We start from the raw sequence: 14,078 nt of genomic DNA, 5'->3' as shown, positions 1-14,078 counted from the left end.
ACCACATTACTTTACTTTAATGGAGTAAGTTCACAGTATTTATATGGATTAGTTTAACTCAAATGGTTTGTAGCAATAGGTTTCCTCAAACGGTTTGAGTTGCCTAAACTTATTGGGTTTTACAGTAATTAGTTGGTTTGAGTTCTCTTCATTTATTGGGTTTTGCTGTGCTTAAATTGCTTCATTTACTCAAATGGATTAAGTTTATAGTACTCATTAGGATTAGTTTTTGAACTTAAATGGTTTGTTGCAATCAGTTTGCTCAAATGGTTTGAGTTACCTTAACTTATTGGATTTTACAGTGTATTTTTAATAAATTGGATCCATGGAAAGTTCTTTAATGTTAGAAAATAGTTTTTATTTAATTATTAATATATCTATTTTTTTAGAAGTTAATGGTTTCACATCAAATAAAGGAAACTCTGGAAAGTGTCAACTTTTTTTTCCTGAAACTTCTCACTTCTGCTTTTGACAACATCAGTGGCCTGACTTTTTGCGCATGTGGTGAGTCTCTCGAATTCAGAAATAGCCTTTCTGGTCAGTGTTCATGTTCAGGCAATTCTTCAGACGATGTTTTTTTATAGTGTCAGGCTTATCGCGTTAAGCACAGCAGCAAACCTTGAGTTCTCATCAGCCCATTTTTAGCCAAAAACCTTACCTGCGCATTCAGGGTTAAGGTAACATGCAATGTTTCACCTTTATGCAATTGTTTAAAGAAAATGCACGTGACAAAGGAGAAATATACATGCCTAATTGTATATCATATTCATAAAGAGTGTTACTCATAAAGGCCTGCTCCCTACAAAGTTTTTTTTTTTTTTCAATCAGGACAATCTTCATTTACAGACAATTGAAAGCAATTTAAAAGCACTTGTTCTCAGAAATCAGAGCATATGAATGACTGTAATGTGGCCTATTTTTTTTAAAAAGCTTTCCATTGCCTTTACAAAGCGTTCTCTGGAGTGCAAAGCTCGTCTCTAAGGCAACCGAAAAGCAAAGCTTTATCAGTTTTAAAAGGGAGCAACTGCTGCCTCTATTTCCAAAACACATTATAGAGGCAGCAGAGTCACTGGGGTTCATGTCTGATATCTTATATTCCTCTCTGACTCTGGTCTACGTTCTTCCAAACCTACAAACTGTTCTTGTTTAGTATTTTTTAGTACAAAATTTACTGAAAGTTAATTCTACTTATTTTGAAAAGAGTTTTAAACTCAGTGTTGAAGCTAATGGGTTAATTTAATACCTCATTACTTTAACTTAAATAGAGTAAGTTCACAGTACTCATATAGATTAGTTTAACTCAAATGATTTGTTGCTATCGGTTTCTTCAAACAGTTTGAGTTGTCTCAACTTATTGGGTTTTACAGTAATTAGTTGGTTTGAGTTCTCTTCATTTATTGGGTTTTGCTGTGCTCAAATTGCTTCATTTATTCAAATTGATTAAGTTCACAGTACTCATTAGGATTAGTTTTTGAACTTGAATGGTTTGTTGCAATCAGTTTCCTCAAATGGTTTGAGTTACCTTAACTTTTCGGGTTTTACAGTGTTTATATCACCACTATGGAACCTAATTTATAAAAACACACCATGTTATGCAAATTGGCCCATACTAAGTTCTTCTCTTTCTTTTTTTCTTTCTTTCTTTCGCATTATGACCAGTGCTCATTTTAAGCAATCTATGAAGAGTTCAGATGCAAAAACCTCCAAATACCTCTAAATGTTCTTCTAAAATAAACAATTTTATCAGGCTGCTGTGTGTGTGTTCAGTAATTTCCCTTTTTATGGCAAAGGATAAGACATTTTCATGGTCTTTAAAGTGAAATAACACAACATAAATGAAGAAGGCTGGGAAAAATGTTCATTTTTGATGGAATTTTCAGAGAATTTTGCTTCTGAACTCTTCATATATTATTATTTTAGTCCTGCTTATTATATTTCAAGTAAAATGTTTTCATTTTTAATTTAATGGTTTAAATAAAAAGCAAATTTTTTATTTGTAATAAATCTAGAAATAAAGTTCATTCATATTGGTTAAAGTTGGCAGAATTTTAAAACGCACCACATAGAAATAAAAGTAAGTTGTTTCATGAAGTTATATTTTATTTAAACCCACATTACATTTAACATACATTTTATTGTATGTGATTATGTAGGCTGTTGCATATGCCTATAAAAATTATATGATCAATTAGTCATGACAGCATGTTTTTAGGTCATTGCAACTTATTAAACCAAGTTAATCATGTTCTAACTTAATTTTATAAGTTACACAAGTTATTTTAAGTCAGTTTGACATTATGGACTCATAAGGTTAATTTGATTCAGCTTAAAATTTTAAGGCAACCAGGATTTTTTTTACAGTGTACAACAGGTAAAACAATTGTAAACGTTTATGTGAGTCATAAGTTACATGATGATGTTTTAAATATTGTTAAAATAATTTAAATACGTGATGATTGATAACATATTTGTTAAAGTAGATTAACAACAACAACATAGTAATAAAAAGGCTGTACACCTGTTGCATGCACTAACTAAAAGAACATGTTTGTCATAGTCAAGTGCATTCCCTGAGAGAGAACTTCTATCAATCCAATAGCCAAACGAGTCCAGGACGAGTAAGCAGCTGCTTATGTAAATAAAAAAATCCAAATAAAAAGCCCATTGTTGCATGAAAAAGTTTTTAATCTGGGGATTTAAAGTGGATCACATGCCCAGCCTGAACAACAGCGGCACGAGAGCACGCGCATTCCAGAGCAGCGTCTCGCGCATCGCTGCTTTTCCCTGAAAACTGGAGGAAAAAAGACATTTTTGATGGACTATCGCGGATTTCGCCCTCTGTTTACATAGTAAAACGGACACTTGTTCACTGTCGGACATGACGCATTCCTACAGTCAGCGTTCTCTCGTGGTACTTGCGTTTTTAGGGATTTTATCCGCGATAATGGCCGTGTTATCCGTCATTTTGATCTTCCAGCTCCAAACTCAACAGGCTGTTATCAAAGATTCGCCAACTTTCGTGTCAAAAGACATCACAGCGGTGTTACTGCCTGTTTCCACGGTTCTCTCAGCCTTATCTCTGACTCTAAACTTGAGCTCAGTTGTTGTTTGTTTGCTTCACAGCTATTTTGCTACTGAAATATGCAGAGGAGAACCAGATACGCAAAGGTAATCGATTGCATTGCATGTGTAGACATTTAATTTGCACATGATATTGAATTAGACGTGTAACGTCGAACAAATAAGCGTAACTTTTATTTGAAAGAACGCCTTTCAAAAGCCAAAACAATCCCCAAAAGTGTTAAGACTGGACGACTGGTAAATCACATTTACTACGGACACATCATAATAGTGGTACCTTAAAAGTAATCGACATATATCTAATAAAAATGTTCTTTATTGATGGCTTAATGGAAAATCTTGTAACATTCATTCAACCTTTACATTCCACAAAAGGTCTTTAGATCTTAGCTTATTTAGGGGGAAAAGGTTATTTGAAGAACTTTTCACCCACAAATACTTCGGGGCACCAAAAAAGGGCATAATTTCTGCCTCTTGCTTTTACCTTTATTATATTAAGGCAATTTCCTTATAAAGGAAGGTGGCTCACGTCTTGGTGCCACTGTATTAATCATAACTGATATTTAATGGATCTTAAAATTCCTCATTTGATATTTAGAGGATCTTAAAATTCCTCATTGAGCTTTGGAATCTTGTTAAATATTTAAATTTGATCTAATTCAAAGTACAGAACAGCACGACTCATTGTTTCAGGTCATCATAAGTCTTGCGTGACTTTGAAATGTGTCAATTTGTTTAGCAAATTCAGGCCCTGCTCCAAGTTCATACTCACTTTTTCTTTATATCCCAAGGGCCGATTGGTTTCTGATGGATAGCAGGACCGTCCGGCATGTCAGCATTGGTCTGTTTTGCCTAGGAGTTTCGGTTTACTTAGCTGGTAAGTACTAAACCACAAAAAACTCATGACACTAGTTGTGCTTAAAAACTTTAATTATATTCACAATATACACATTTAAAGAGTGTTACATCATCCTAATGTAGATTTACAGTGCAAAAATGTCCAAAAACTGTAACAAAACACCAAAAGCAGCTTATAAAATATGTTGATCCTTACATCTTTTACATCAGACATCATCTTTTTCATTTCTGTATCACTGGAAGCCCATTTGGTAATCAGAGTCAAAAATAGAAGTAATTGAGACTTCATATTCAACTTTATATGTTACATTGTTACACGCAGTTTTGATATCTTCCTTGCAGCTGCAATTTATTATATTGTGCATAATAGTATTTTGTTACATTATACCTGATAACTTTGACATTTTCCTTGCATTTACAACTTTATATTTTCTAATTGTAACTTTAACTCTCACAATGTTACTTTAAATGTTGCGTTGAGATTTTAAATCTGAAAATGTGGCACTGTTTATATTTTGTCAAATAAAATTTTGCATTTACAATATTTTTATTTGCAACAGCAACTTTATATCTTCGATCTGAGATTGTACATCCCAGTGTGACTTTATATTTCATAATTTGACACTGTTAGGGTGATGCATTACATTTAGGATTTGTGTTATTTTATTTGAAGATGCAAATACATCTATCCCAATTGTAATAAAGTTTGCAATTCTGACTTAATATGCAACTTCAATTTGCAATGAAACTTTAAATCTCACAATAGTGACTTTATATCTTATAACGTGACACATCCAGTTTCACAATTGCAATATTTTCCTTGCAGTGACATTCCATTGAGCAATTTTGACTTCATATTTAAAATTCGACTTCATGTCCGCCCCAATAGCCTAGTGGTTAAGTGCGCCAACATATAGTACCATGGTGCTCACGACGACCTGAGTTCGAGTCCCGGCTCGAGGTTCTTTGCCAACCCTCCCCCTCTCTTGGCTCCCAATAATATCCTGTCTGTAATCTCCACTTTCCTATACAAATTAAAGGTGAAAACCCCCTAAAAAATTTAACCCGACTTCATGTCACAATGCGATTCTTTCAGTCTCACAGCTGTGACGTTACAGAATTACATTAAATGACACAATTTCAATACTTTCCTTGCAATTGCAGGTCTATTTATCTCAAATGTAAATACATTTATAATGTGACTTCATGTTACAATGAGACTGTTGTAAATCTCACAATTATGGCTTTATATTTATAATATAACTTCATGTTAAAATGTTACATTAAATCACGCAATTCTCACTTTGCTTTATGTTTTAATCTCAAAATGACTTTTATTTTGTAATCCTGAGGTGAAAATGGGCTTCCATACTGTAGACTATTGACCATCATCAATAAAAGTTGCAGACACCAAGTGATTATGGCACACCATTTCATCCAGGCTTTCATCAGTGTGTATTTTCACATCCCAGAGCCATGCTTTTCTCCTCCATCCTTATGCATACCATGATCCAAAGCTCTTTTCTGTGAAAAAACAATATAGTCTTACTAATTGATCATTCACAAGTCATATATTTCTCTTTCCTCCCTTCACAGCCATGTCTATATACATGTTACTGGTGTTTGAAGTGGAAACTGGTATAGCCAGTGTTTGTGTGCTGTCCTCCGGAGTTCTCGTCCTGCTACTCATCATCATTCACTCTTTAATAAGAGCTGCACGCGCAGCCAAACACTTCCGCACTGATCATCTCCACACCATGTACCACAACAACCCCGAGCAAATCCGAACGTCCAACCTAAGCATTACGGAAAATCCACGAAGGCAACACAGCTTAGCCAACCTGCCAAGCCATTTCATCAACCCCGCTCACATCGATCCCAAATTGCAGTATTCGGCATCCAACGGGCCTCAAGGTCACTCTAGTGATAAAGACGGATACAGTGGCGGTGGTAGTGGACGAACCCATCGGACACTTTCAACAGAATCCGGCCTGTTTCACACTCAGGTCAAACCATGGAACGGAGTGAACAGCGAGATGAGATCGGTGCTTGCTCGTAAAGCCACCATTAAGGATTCAACTTTAGTATGAGTGGTAATACATTCACTTTGGTGTCAAGATGCGATATAATGTGCCTGATTTCAAATTATATTCATGTATGTAGAGCAACTGTCTCAAACTCAACTCCTTGAGGGCCACAGCTCTGCATAGTTTAACTCCAACTGCCTTCAACTCACACCTGCTTAATAGTCTTGTAGTTTTAAACACCTTGATTAGTTGGATCAGCTGTGTTTGATTAGGGTTGGAGCAAAACTGTGCAGAGCTGCGGCCCTCCAGGAATCCAGTTTGAGACCTATGATGTAGAGCAGGGGTGGGCAAACTCGGTCCTGGAGGGCCGGTGTCCTGTACAGTTTAGCTCCAACACTAATCAAACACACCTGAACAAGCTAATCAGTGTCTTCAAGATCACTAGAAATCCATAAGCAGGTGTGTTTGATTAGAGTTGGAGCTAAACTGTGCAGGACACCGGTCCTCCAGGACCGAGTTTGCCCACCCCTGATGTAGAGGCATGCAGCATTATTAGGTAACTAAAACACTTGGAGAAAGTCTTAAATCCATCCTTACAAACTTTATAACAATCCATAGCATCATTTTTCATATATATTTGTTTTTATGTGCATCAAAAGAGCCTTTTCTGCTTCACGAGTAATATATATTGGTAACACTTCAGTTTGACTATAAGCAAGTGGTTTAATACCTGCCTATTATTGAGATATTGGCTGTTTATTAGTACTTGTAAACTACATATTGGGTATGATCTTATACTATATTCCTACTCAATTCCTATTAATAGGGAGCAAATTAGGAGGTTGAGGCAGAAGTTGTAATTAATAGTTTATTAATAGTGAAAAGTGTACCATGTGTACCCGGTACTGGATCTGTGATGTCATTTACTTTCGCATTCTTTAAATTTTAAAAGGTCCATACTGGTTGGAATAGAATAACTTTTGCATAGATTATGATCAAGTAATTTTTCTTTTTTCCTATGATTACTGACATGTGCAGAAACCACCAAACGTAATTAAAAGCAACCTAGACCACACAGAACCTAAAAGGTACACTTTCAAATTTGAGTTTACAAAAAAAAAAAAAAAAGCACCTCTTTTTTGGAGGGGTTTATTATAAAAGAGAAAACATATACAATTATTTTAATCACTTTCAACAGTGTTTTATAAAAATTCTAACGTTTTTTTTTTTTTTAAATGATGCTAAACTTTTGCATTTACACCTCTGCATGTGGATTTGGGAAGCTTTTGAATTTGGGTAGGCAGAATCCAGGCGGAACCTCAAAATAGCACTTTTTGTGACAAAAACACTGTGAGTATCAGTTGTGATATTTGACTCATAACTTTAAAATCGCAATGTTTGACTTGACATTTAGAACTTGTGACTTTATAAATGATGTGATGTTAAAACTCGAAGCTCCTTATAGCAATACTTTCTTCACAGCTGCAAATTGATATTTTCCATTTGTGGCTTGTGTGATTAAATCTCACAATTGTGACATATCTCATGATGTGACATTGTTACATTAAACCTAAAAAGTGCAATATTTTCCTCACAGCATTAATATGACTTATTTGTGACTTTAAATCTTGCAGTTGTGATTTTGTTTCCCACAACTTTGCATTAGAATTAGCAAGATATTCTTGCAGTTGCAGCTTTATATATTCCAATTGTAACATCACATTCTCACAATTGTGGCTGTTTCCAAATGCAGCTTTGTGTTAAAGTGCTACATTAAACACCAAGTTAAAAAAGTTACAGTATATTTCCAATTTAGTTACAACTCCAAAACTCACAATTGTCACCTTATGTTACATTACAAAGTTATATTCATCTTGCAACTCCGATATTTTTCTTACAACTGCAACTTTATAATTTCCAATGATCAGTTTATAAATGATCAGGCCCTAAAATACATCAAGTGAACCAAAAAATCAAACTGTTGTGGTGTTATTTTGAACAAAATTGGGCCAAAAATGAAGTTTATTACAGCAGTTTGTAATGTATAAATATAAAATATCTAATTTAATTTGCATTTAAACAGTTACTCAGTCATAAAGGAGTAAATTTAAATGATACAATTGAAATTTTAAATATTACTCAAATAAACATACAAATAAGCTCGTTATTAATGGTTTATTAATAGTGAAAAGAGTAGCTTAAAATAAAGTGTGACAAAAACGTTTGTAGCTGCAACTTATATTTTTAAGTTTTGAATGTCGCAATGTGAGTATCAATTGTGATATTCGACTCAAAAGTGGAATCGCAATGTTTGACTTGACATTTTGAAATTGTGACTTACCGAACTATGTTACAATGTTATTTTAAAGCTCCTAATAGTAGTATTTTTTTTTTCCACAGCTGTAAATTTACATTTTCAATTTCTGGCTTGTGTGACAATTGTGACTTAATAGAGTTCCCAGCCTAACGGAGTACACCCCATTTTGAAAATGAATATTTTTTAAAGTATTTTTCAGTGAATATAGGCAATGTATTTTGGTGCATTTAAACAAAACAGATTTATTGAACAGAAACATTTATTAAAATAGTATTTTAGTCACCAAACATATTCAGAAATTGAAAGATAATAATTAAATTCAAGCAAAATATCACAAAAAAAAAGAATTACAACCTACTAATTTTTAACTAATTTTCTTTTTGCTTCTGTTGATTTTTCTTTTTTTTTTAATTTGTATTTTATATTTTTCTATAACATAAATTTGGGTGTCCTCGTTTTTGGAACGTTATTCTAAGTCATTCTGTTAGAGCTCCAGATTAGGCTTTACTACTGACTAATCTAATGTATATGCAGATATAATATTGTCTACCTTCCTATTAAAAATATGAATTTAAAAGGGTGTACTTATATATGCTGAGCACTGTATCTCATGATGTGACATTGTTACATTAAACCTAACTAGTGCAATATTTTCCTCACAGCAGCAATTTAATGTTTCTTATTTGTAACTTTAAATACTGAAACTGTCATTTGTTTCCTACAACGTTACATTAAAATTAGCAAGATATTCTTGTAGTTGCAGCTTTATATATTCCAATTGTAACATCACATTCTGACAATTGTGACTTTGTTTCCAAATGTAACTTTATGTTAAAGTGTTACAATAAACATCAAGTTAAAACAAGTTAATTTAGTTGCAACTTCAAACCTCACAATTGCCATCTTTTGTTACATTAGATCTTTCAACTTCGATGTTTCCTTACAATTGAAACTTTATAATTTCCAATAATTAGTTTATACACTACGTCCCCTTTCCAAGGCCCTGAAATACATCAAGTGAACCTAAAAATCTAACTGTTTATGTGTCATTTTGAACAAACTTAGGCCATTAATAAATTTGTTACTGCAGTTTAAAATGTATAAATATAAAATGTCGAATAATTTAATTTGCATTTAAACAAAGTTACTCAGCCATAAAGGAGTAAGTTTAAATGATGCATTTGAAATTACCATTTTAAATTTTATTTAAAATAAACTTGCCACATTAATGCGTTCATTAGGCAGCACTATTATTAATAACAAATATAATAAACAGAATTATTAGATCGCATTCTTCAAATAAACAAAATAAGGTAGCACAAGGGAGACAGACAGCAAAATCTAAATTAGCAGTCCACCATCAGCTAGCAATTATTTATATTCGCATATATTTATATATATAGGTGTATGTAATGCGGCATGTCTGCTACATTCTTGTCTTATAAGGTGCAAAATGTGATAGAGAAAAATCGGAATATTTTTACACACCTAATATAAACTAAGAGGTGTAAGAAATCTGATAAAACGCTAAATAATATTGAGAAATTATTTCTGAAACACTCCGTGTAGCTTTATACGATTTTTTATGTATATTATTTGCTGTAAAGACATGTGTATTTGTTGTACATGGAGGTAACATGATTGCTGCAGAAGATTATTGTTGTCATACTTCAATTGTAAAATAAAGGTATGAAAGAAGCTGATCTGAATTAACATTTCAATCACTCTCATTTAAAAAAAAACAAGAGTAAAGTGAACAGCATGCAGGATGTATACAGAAACAAACTAAAAGATGAAGCAAAACTAACCTGTTAAAATGATTTCCATGATTCAAGGTGTGACTGAAGTGTGTGCGGGTGTTTCATTCGGATTAATCACAGCACTGAAGCCACATGCGTATTTCAAAACAGAAAAGTGAGCAAATTAAATATGAAGCAAATGAGGAAAATTAAAGGAAGCCATTAAATAATGATGTGATTTCTAAAAGTGCAAAAACAAATGGACGGCGATTACAACCTTCGTCCCTGCGAGCTGCTGATCTGTTCCTTCAGAGATATGGCTTGCCGGAGCAGACAGTCTATGTTCTTGAAATAGAGACTACTATTTGTCATGCTTTTAACCGCACTGAAAAATACAACAACAAAGAGAAACAGCCATGAAGTATGGTGAAGTTTTAAATGATTTAAATCACCAGTTTGATGGTTTGTGTAATGCAAATCTTACCTGCATGCATATTCGACGGTGTAAATTGCTCCCTGACTCTGTTCCTCCCAGCTCTGCATGTCTGTCTATGAATTTAAAAGATATTAAAGTAAAATGTTTACTCACCATTAACTATGAAGATATATATGTGCTTAAGGTACTCAAATGTTTGTTGCATGTATGTATGTATGTGCGTGTGTGTATATATCTATCTATCTATCTATCTATCTATCTATCTATCTATCTATCTATCTATCTATCTATCTATCTATCTATCTATATATCTATATATATATATATATATATATATATATATATATATATATATATATATATATATAGTTGAAGTCAGAATTATTAGCCCCCCTGAATTATTAGCCCCCCCTTTATTTTTCCCCAATTTCTGTTTAACGGAGATAAAATTTAAAATCTCAACACATTTCTAAACATAATAGTTTTAATAACTCATTTCTAATAACTGATTTATTTTATCTTTGTCATGATGACAGTAAATAATATTTGACTAGATATTATTCAAGACGCTTCTATAAAGCTTAAAGTGACATTTAAAGGCATAACTATGTTAATTAGGGTAACTAGGCAGGTTAGGGTAATTAGGCAAGTTGTTGTATAACGATGGTTTGTTCTGTAGACTATCGAAAAAACATATAGCTTAAAGGGGATAATAATTTTGACCTTAAAATGATTTTTAAAAAATTAAAAACTGCTTTTATTGTTGCCAAAATAAAACAAATAAAACTTTCTCCAGAAGAAAAAATATTATCAGACATACTGTGAAAATTTCCTTGCTCTGTTAAACATCATTTGGGAAATATTTAAGAAAGAAAAAAAAAAAATTCAAAGGGGGGCTAATAATTCTGACTTATAAATAAATAAAACTATACCCAAGGTATAATAATAACAACAACAACAACAACAACAACAACAATAATAATAATAATAATAATACATATTTAAAACAAATGCATTTTGTTTCTTATATCCAAAGCAATACTCTAATTACAAACATAAATACAAGACAATACATTTAAACGTATCATTTAAATATTTGTTTATCTGACATTACTGCTTTTTGTTGCTGGCTGACATAATAATAAACAATAATAATAATGTGCATTTTAACAATATTTTAGGAAAAAACTTTCAAAATGTTGTAAATGTGATTTGTCAGAAAGACAATATTTTGCATCTGAACAATGTATTCTTATTATTAGCTCTAACATAAATATAAATACACAAAATAACAAACATTGCTTAAGTATTACTTAATGTAGATGCCAAACATGAGAACTGTTGTAAATATAATTTAAAACACCACCAAGATAATGTAATCTAGCTAACATAATAAAAAATAATAATTTCACTAAAATGTTTTAGTAAATAAATTTAATGCATGTTTTTCATACCTAAAACTCAATAATGGATGTCATAATATTTACATTTTTGTGGCTTTGTTTAATTCTCTTTTGTAAGTTTATTGAATACAATGAATTCAATAATTATGCAAACCAATACAACAATACAAAAGAGAACATTAAACAAATACCCTATTAAAACTAATCACAGGCTATTTTAAAGATTTATAATATGTTATGTTTTCCAGGCAATATGTTTTTATGGATGCTAATGTTGCTAAATTGTGTAATAAAAAAGGCATGCATGTTCTGCAAAACAAGTAAACACATAAACATGTAAATTACATCATATAAAACGGTGAGTGAATTTCTTCTATTGTGAAATTTAAATACAGTTGAAGTCAGAATTATTGGCACCCCTTTTAAAAAAAATTGTATTTATTTTTGTTTATTTCACAAATGATGTTTAACAGAGCAAGGAAATTTTCACAGTATGTCTGATAATATTTTTTCTTCTGGAGAAAGTCTTATTCGTTTTATTTCGGCTGGAATAAAAGCAGTTTTTAATAAAAAAAAAAACATTAAGGTCAAAATTATTAGCCCTTTTAAGCCATATGTTTTTTCAATAGTCTACAGAAAAAACATCTTTATACAATAACTTGCCTAATTACCCTAACCTGCCTGATTAACCAAATTAACCTAGTTAAGCCTTTAAATGCCACTTTAAGCTGCATAGAAGTGTCTTGAAAAATATCTAGCAAAATATTATTTACTATCATCATGAAAAAGATAAAATAAATCAGTTATTAGAAATTAGTTATTAAAACTATGTTTAGAAATGTGTTGAAAAAAAAAAACGCTCTCCATTAAACAGAAATTGGGGGAAAAAATAAACGGGGCTAATAATTCAGGGGGGGGGGGGGTCTAATAATTCTGACATTAACTATATTAACAGAATTTTCATTAGGTTAATTATTTGGGGAAATAGCTAAAAAATAATGGTAATGTTGGTTTTGTATTCGCACATTCATTTAATGACAACTTGTGACACAGTGTATATTGATATTTACCATGGTACTTTGAATATTTAGTCTGTAATCACATGTATGTATGACTTTAAAAACAACATTAGCACTATTTATTTGACTGAACAATGTTGTACTTTGATAGTCATTGGCTGCTAATATGATTCAACTATTTAGAATTAGCAAATATTTCTGAAATTAAATTGTGAAGGAGAAAGTCCGAATACGTGAATATAAAACCAACTTTACCTTAATCAAAAGAATTAGTGTCTAATCAAATGTGCTTTCTGTATCACAGTAATAAAAGCTAATCAATCTCAAAGAAAAGTGTTGAAATAACGTACCTTATGTTGCACGAGCTCTGGCAAAGATCTCCTGACATGTTCTTGTAACCTATAAAGGGCTATTGACGGTTCATTTGCCAAAACACACATACTCTCCGTGAACTTATCAGTCACTGCAGCAGAAATAAACAAAACACGTCATTAGTGTATTTCCCTCAAGTTCACAACAAACCAGCATGACGACAAACGCACAATTAAACATATAATGTAAATTAAATCTTTTAAACGATGAAGACAAAAGTACAGCAAGTCATTGTTGATCAACACGAATCAATAGGCAGAAAGATTTCAAATCTATCCGCGGTACCTCTTTTTACTTTCAATTGCATTTCCTGATCCTCCATTATTATTTAAAAAAACAAATAAATAAACGCCTGATATGACTTTGCCTCTGTATTACCAAAACACTGCTGTTTTCCCTAAGATTGTGCTCCCAAGAAATCATCCGGATGAACACAAGCTCAATAACTAGTTCCTAGCCTTTAGTTCTGGTGGATATGATTCATCTGAGTGATTCGAATCTTTGAATCGGTTCACCAAAAATAAATATTTTTTTGTTTCAAAAACTTAACAATAGATTGCAGAAACTTAGAGCTTTAGAAAAAGACGGAGATGTTGTTACAATCTGCATAATACATTTTAAAGAAGGGAGAAAGAAGAAAAAACATAAATTAAATAAAGTAAATAAAAAATAAAAAAAAAGAGACTAGAGGGGCAATTATATAAGGTTATACATTGAAAGCAATGCTTGACTTTTAAAAGACTTTTAGTTTTTTTTATGCCCATTAAAAACAAAATTTATGCTTAAGTTTATTTATCTGAATGTTTTGTAATTACATTACAACATC

The 14,078-nt window shown here is 32.0% G+C and overlaps 2 protein-coding genes across 3 annotated transcripts; one reads left to right on the top strand and one right to left on the bottom strand.

Moving 5' to 3' along the window:
* The first annotated feature begins 2,765 nt into the window (after positions 1-2,765).
* tmem221 (transmembrane protein 221) lies at positions 2,766-6,309 on the top strand. Its single transcript, XM_056448221.1, has 3 exons — positions 2,766-3,168; positions 3,873-3,958; positions 5,536-6,309. The coding sequence occupies exons 1-3, from the start codon at positions 2,879-2,881 to the stop codon at positions 6,027-6,029; spliced, it is 870 nt and encodes a 289-aa protein (XP_056304196.1). The 5' UTR covers positions 2,766-2,878; the 3' UTR covers positions 6,030-6,309.
* Positions 3,994-13,667, bottom strand: borcs8 (BLOC-1 related complex subunit 8). 2 transcript variants are annotated; one of them, XM_056448223.1, is made up of 6 exons: positions 13,538-13,667; positions 13,231-13,343; positions 10,507-10,571; positions 10,300-10,407; position 10,009; positions 3,994-5,463 (listed from the first exon to the last, which is right to left on the bottom strand). In XM_056448223.1, exons 1-6 carry the CDS (start codon positions 13,572-13,574, stop codon positions 5,401-5,403), a joined length of 387 nt encoding a protein of 128 aa, XP_056304198.1. In that variant the 5' UTR covers positions 13,575-13,667; the 3' UTR covers positions 3,994-5,400. The 2 variants fall into 2 exon arrangements, with proteins under 2 accessions (XP_056304198.1, XP_056304197.1); XM_056448222.1 differs by lacking the exons at positions 3,994-5,463; position 10,009 and adding an exon at positions 10,092-10,165.
* Between the last annotated feature and the right edge of the window lie 411 nt (positions 13,668-14,078).

The sequence above is a fragment of the Danio aesculapii genome, chromosome 22 (assembly GCF_903798145.1).
Source record: "Danio aesculapii chromosome 22, fDanAes4.1, whole genome shotgun sequence".
Taxonomy (NCBI): Eukaryota; Metazoa; Chordata; class Actinopteri; order Cypriniformes; family Danionidae; genus Danio; species Danio aesculapii.
The sequence above is the reverse complement of the archived record's forward strand: the minus strand, read 5'-3'. Positions and strand labels throughout refer to the sequence as shown.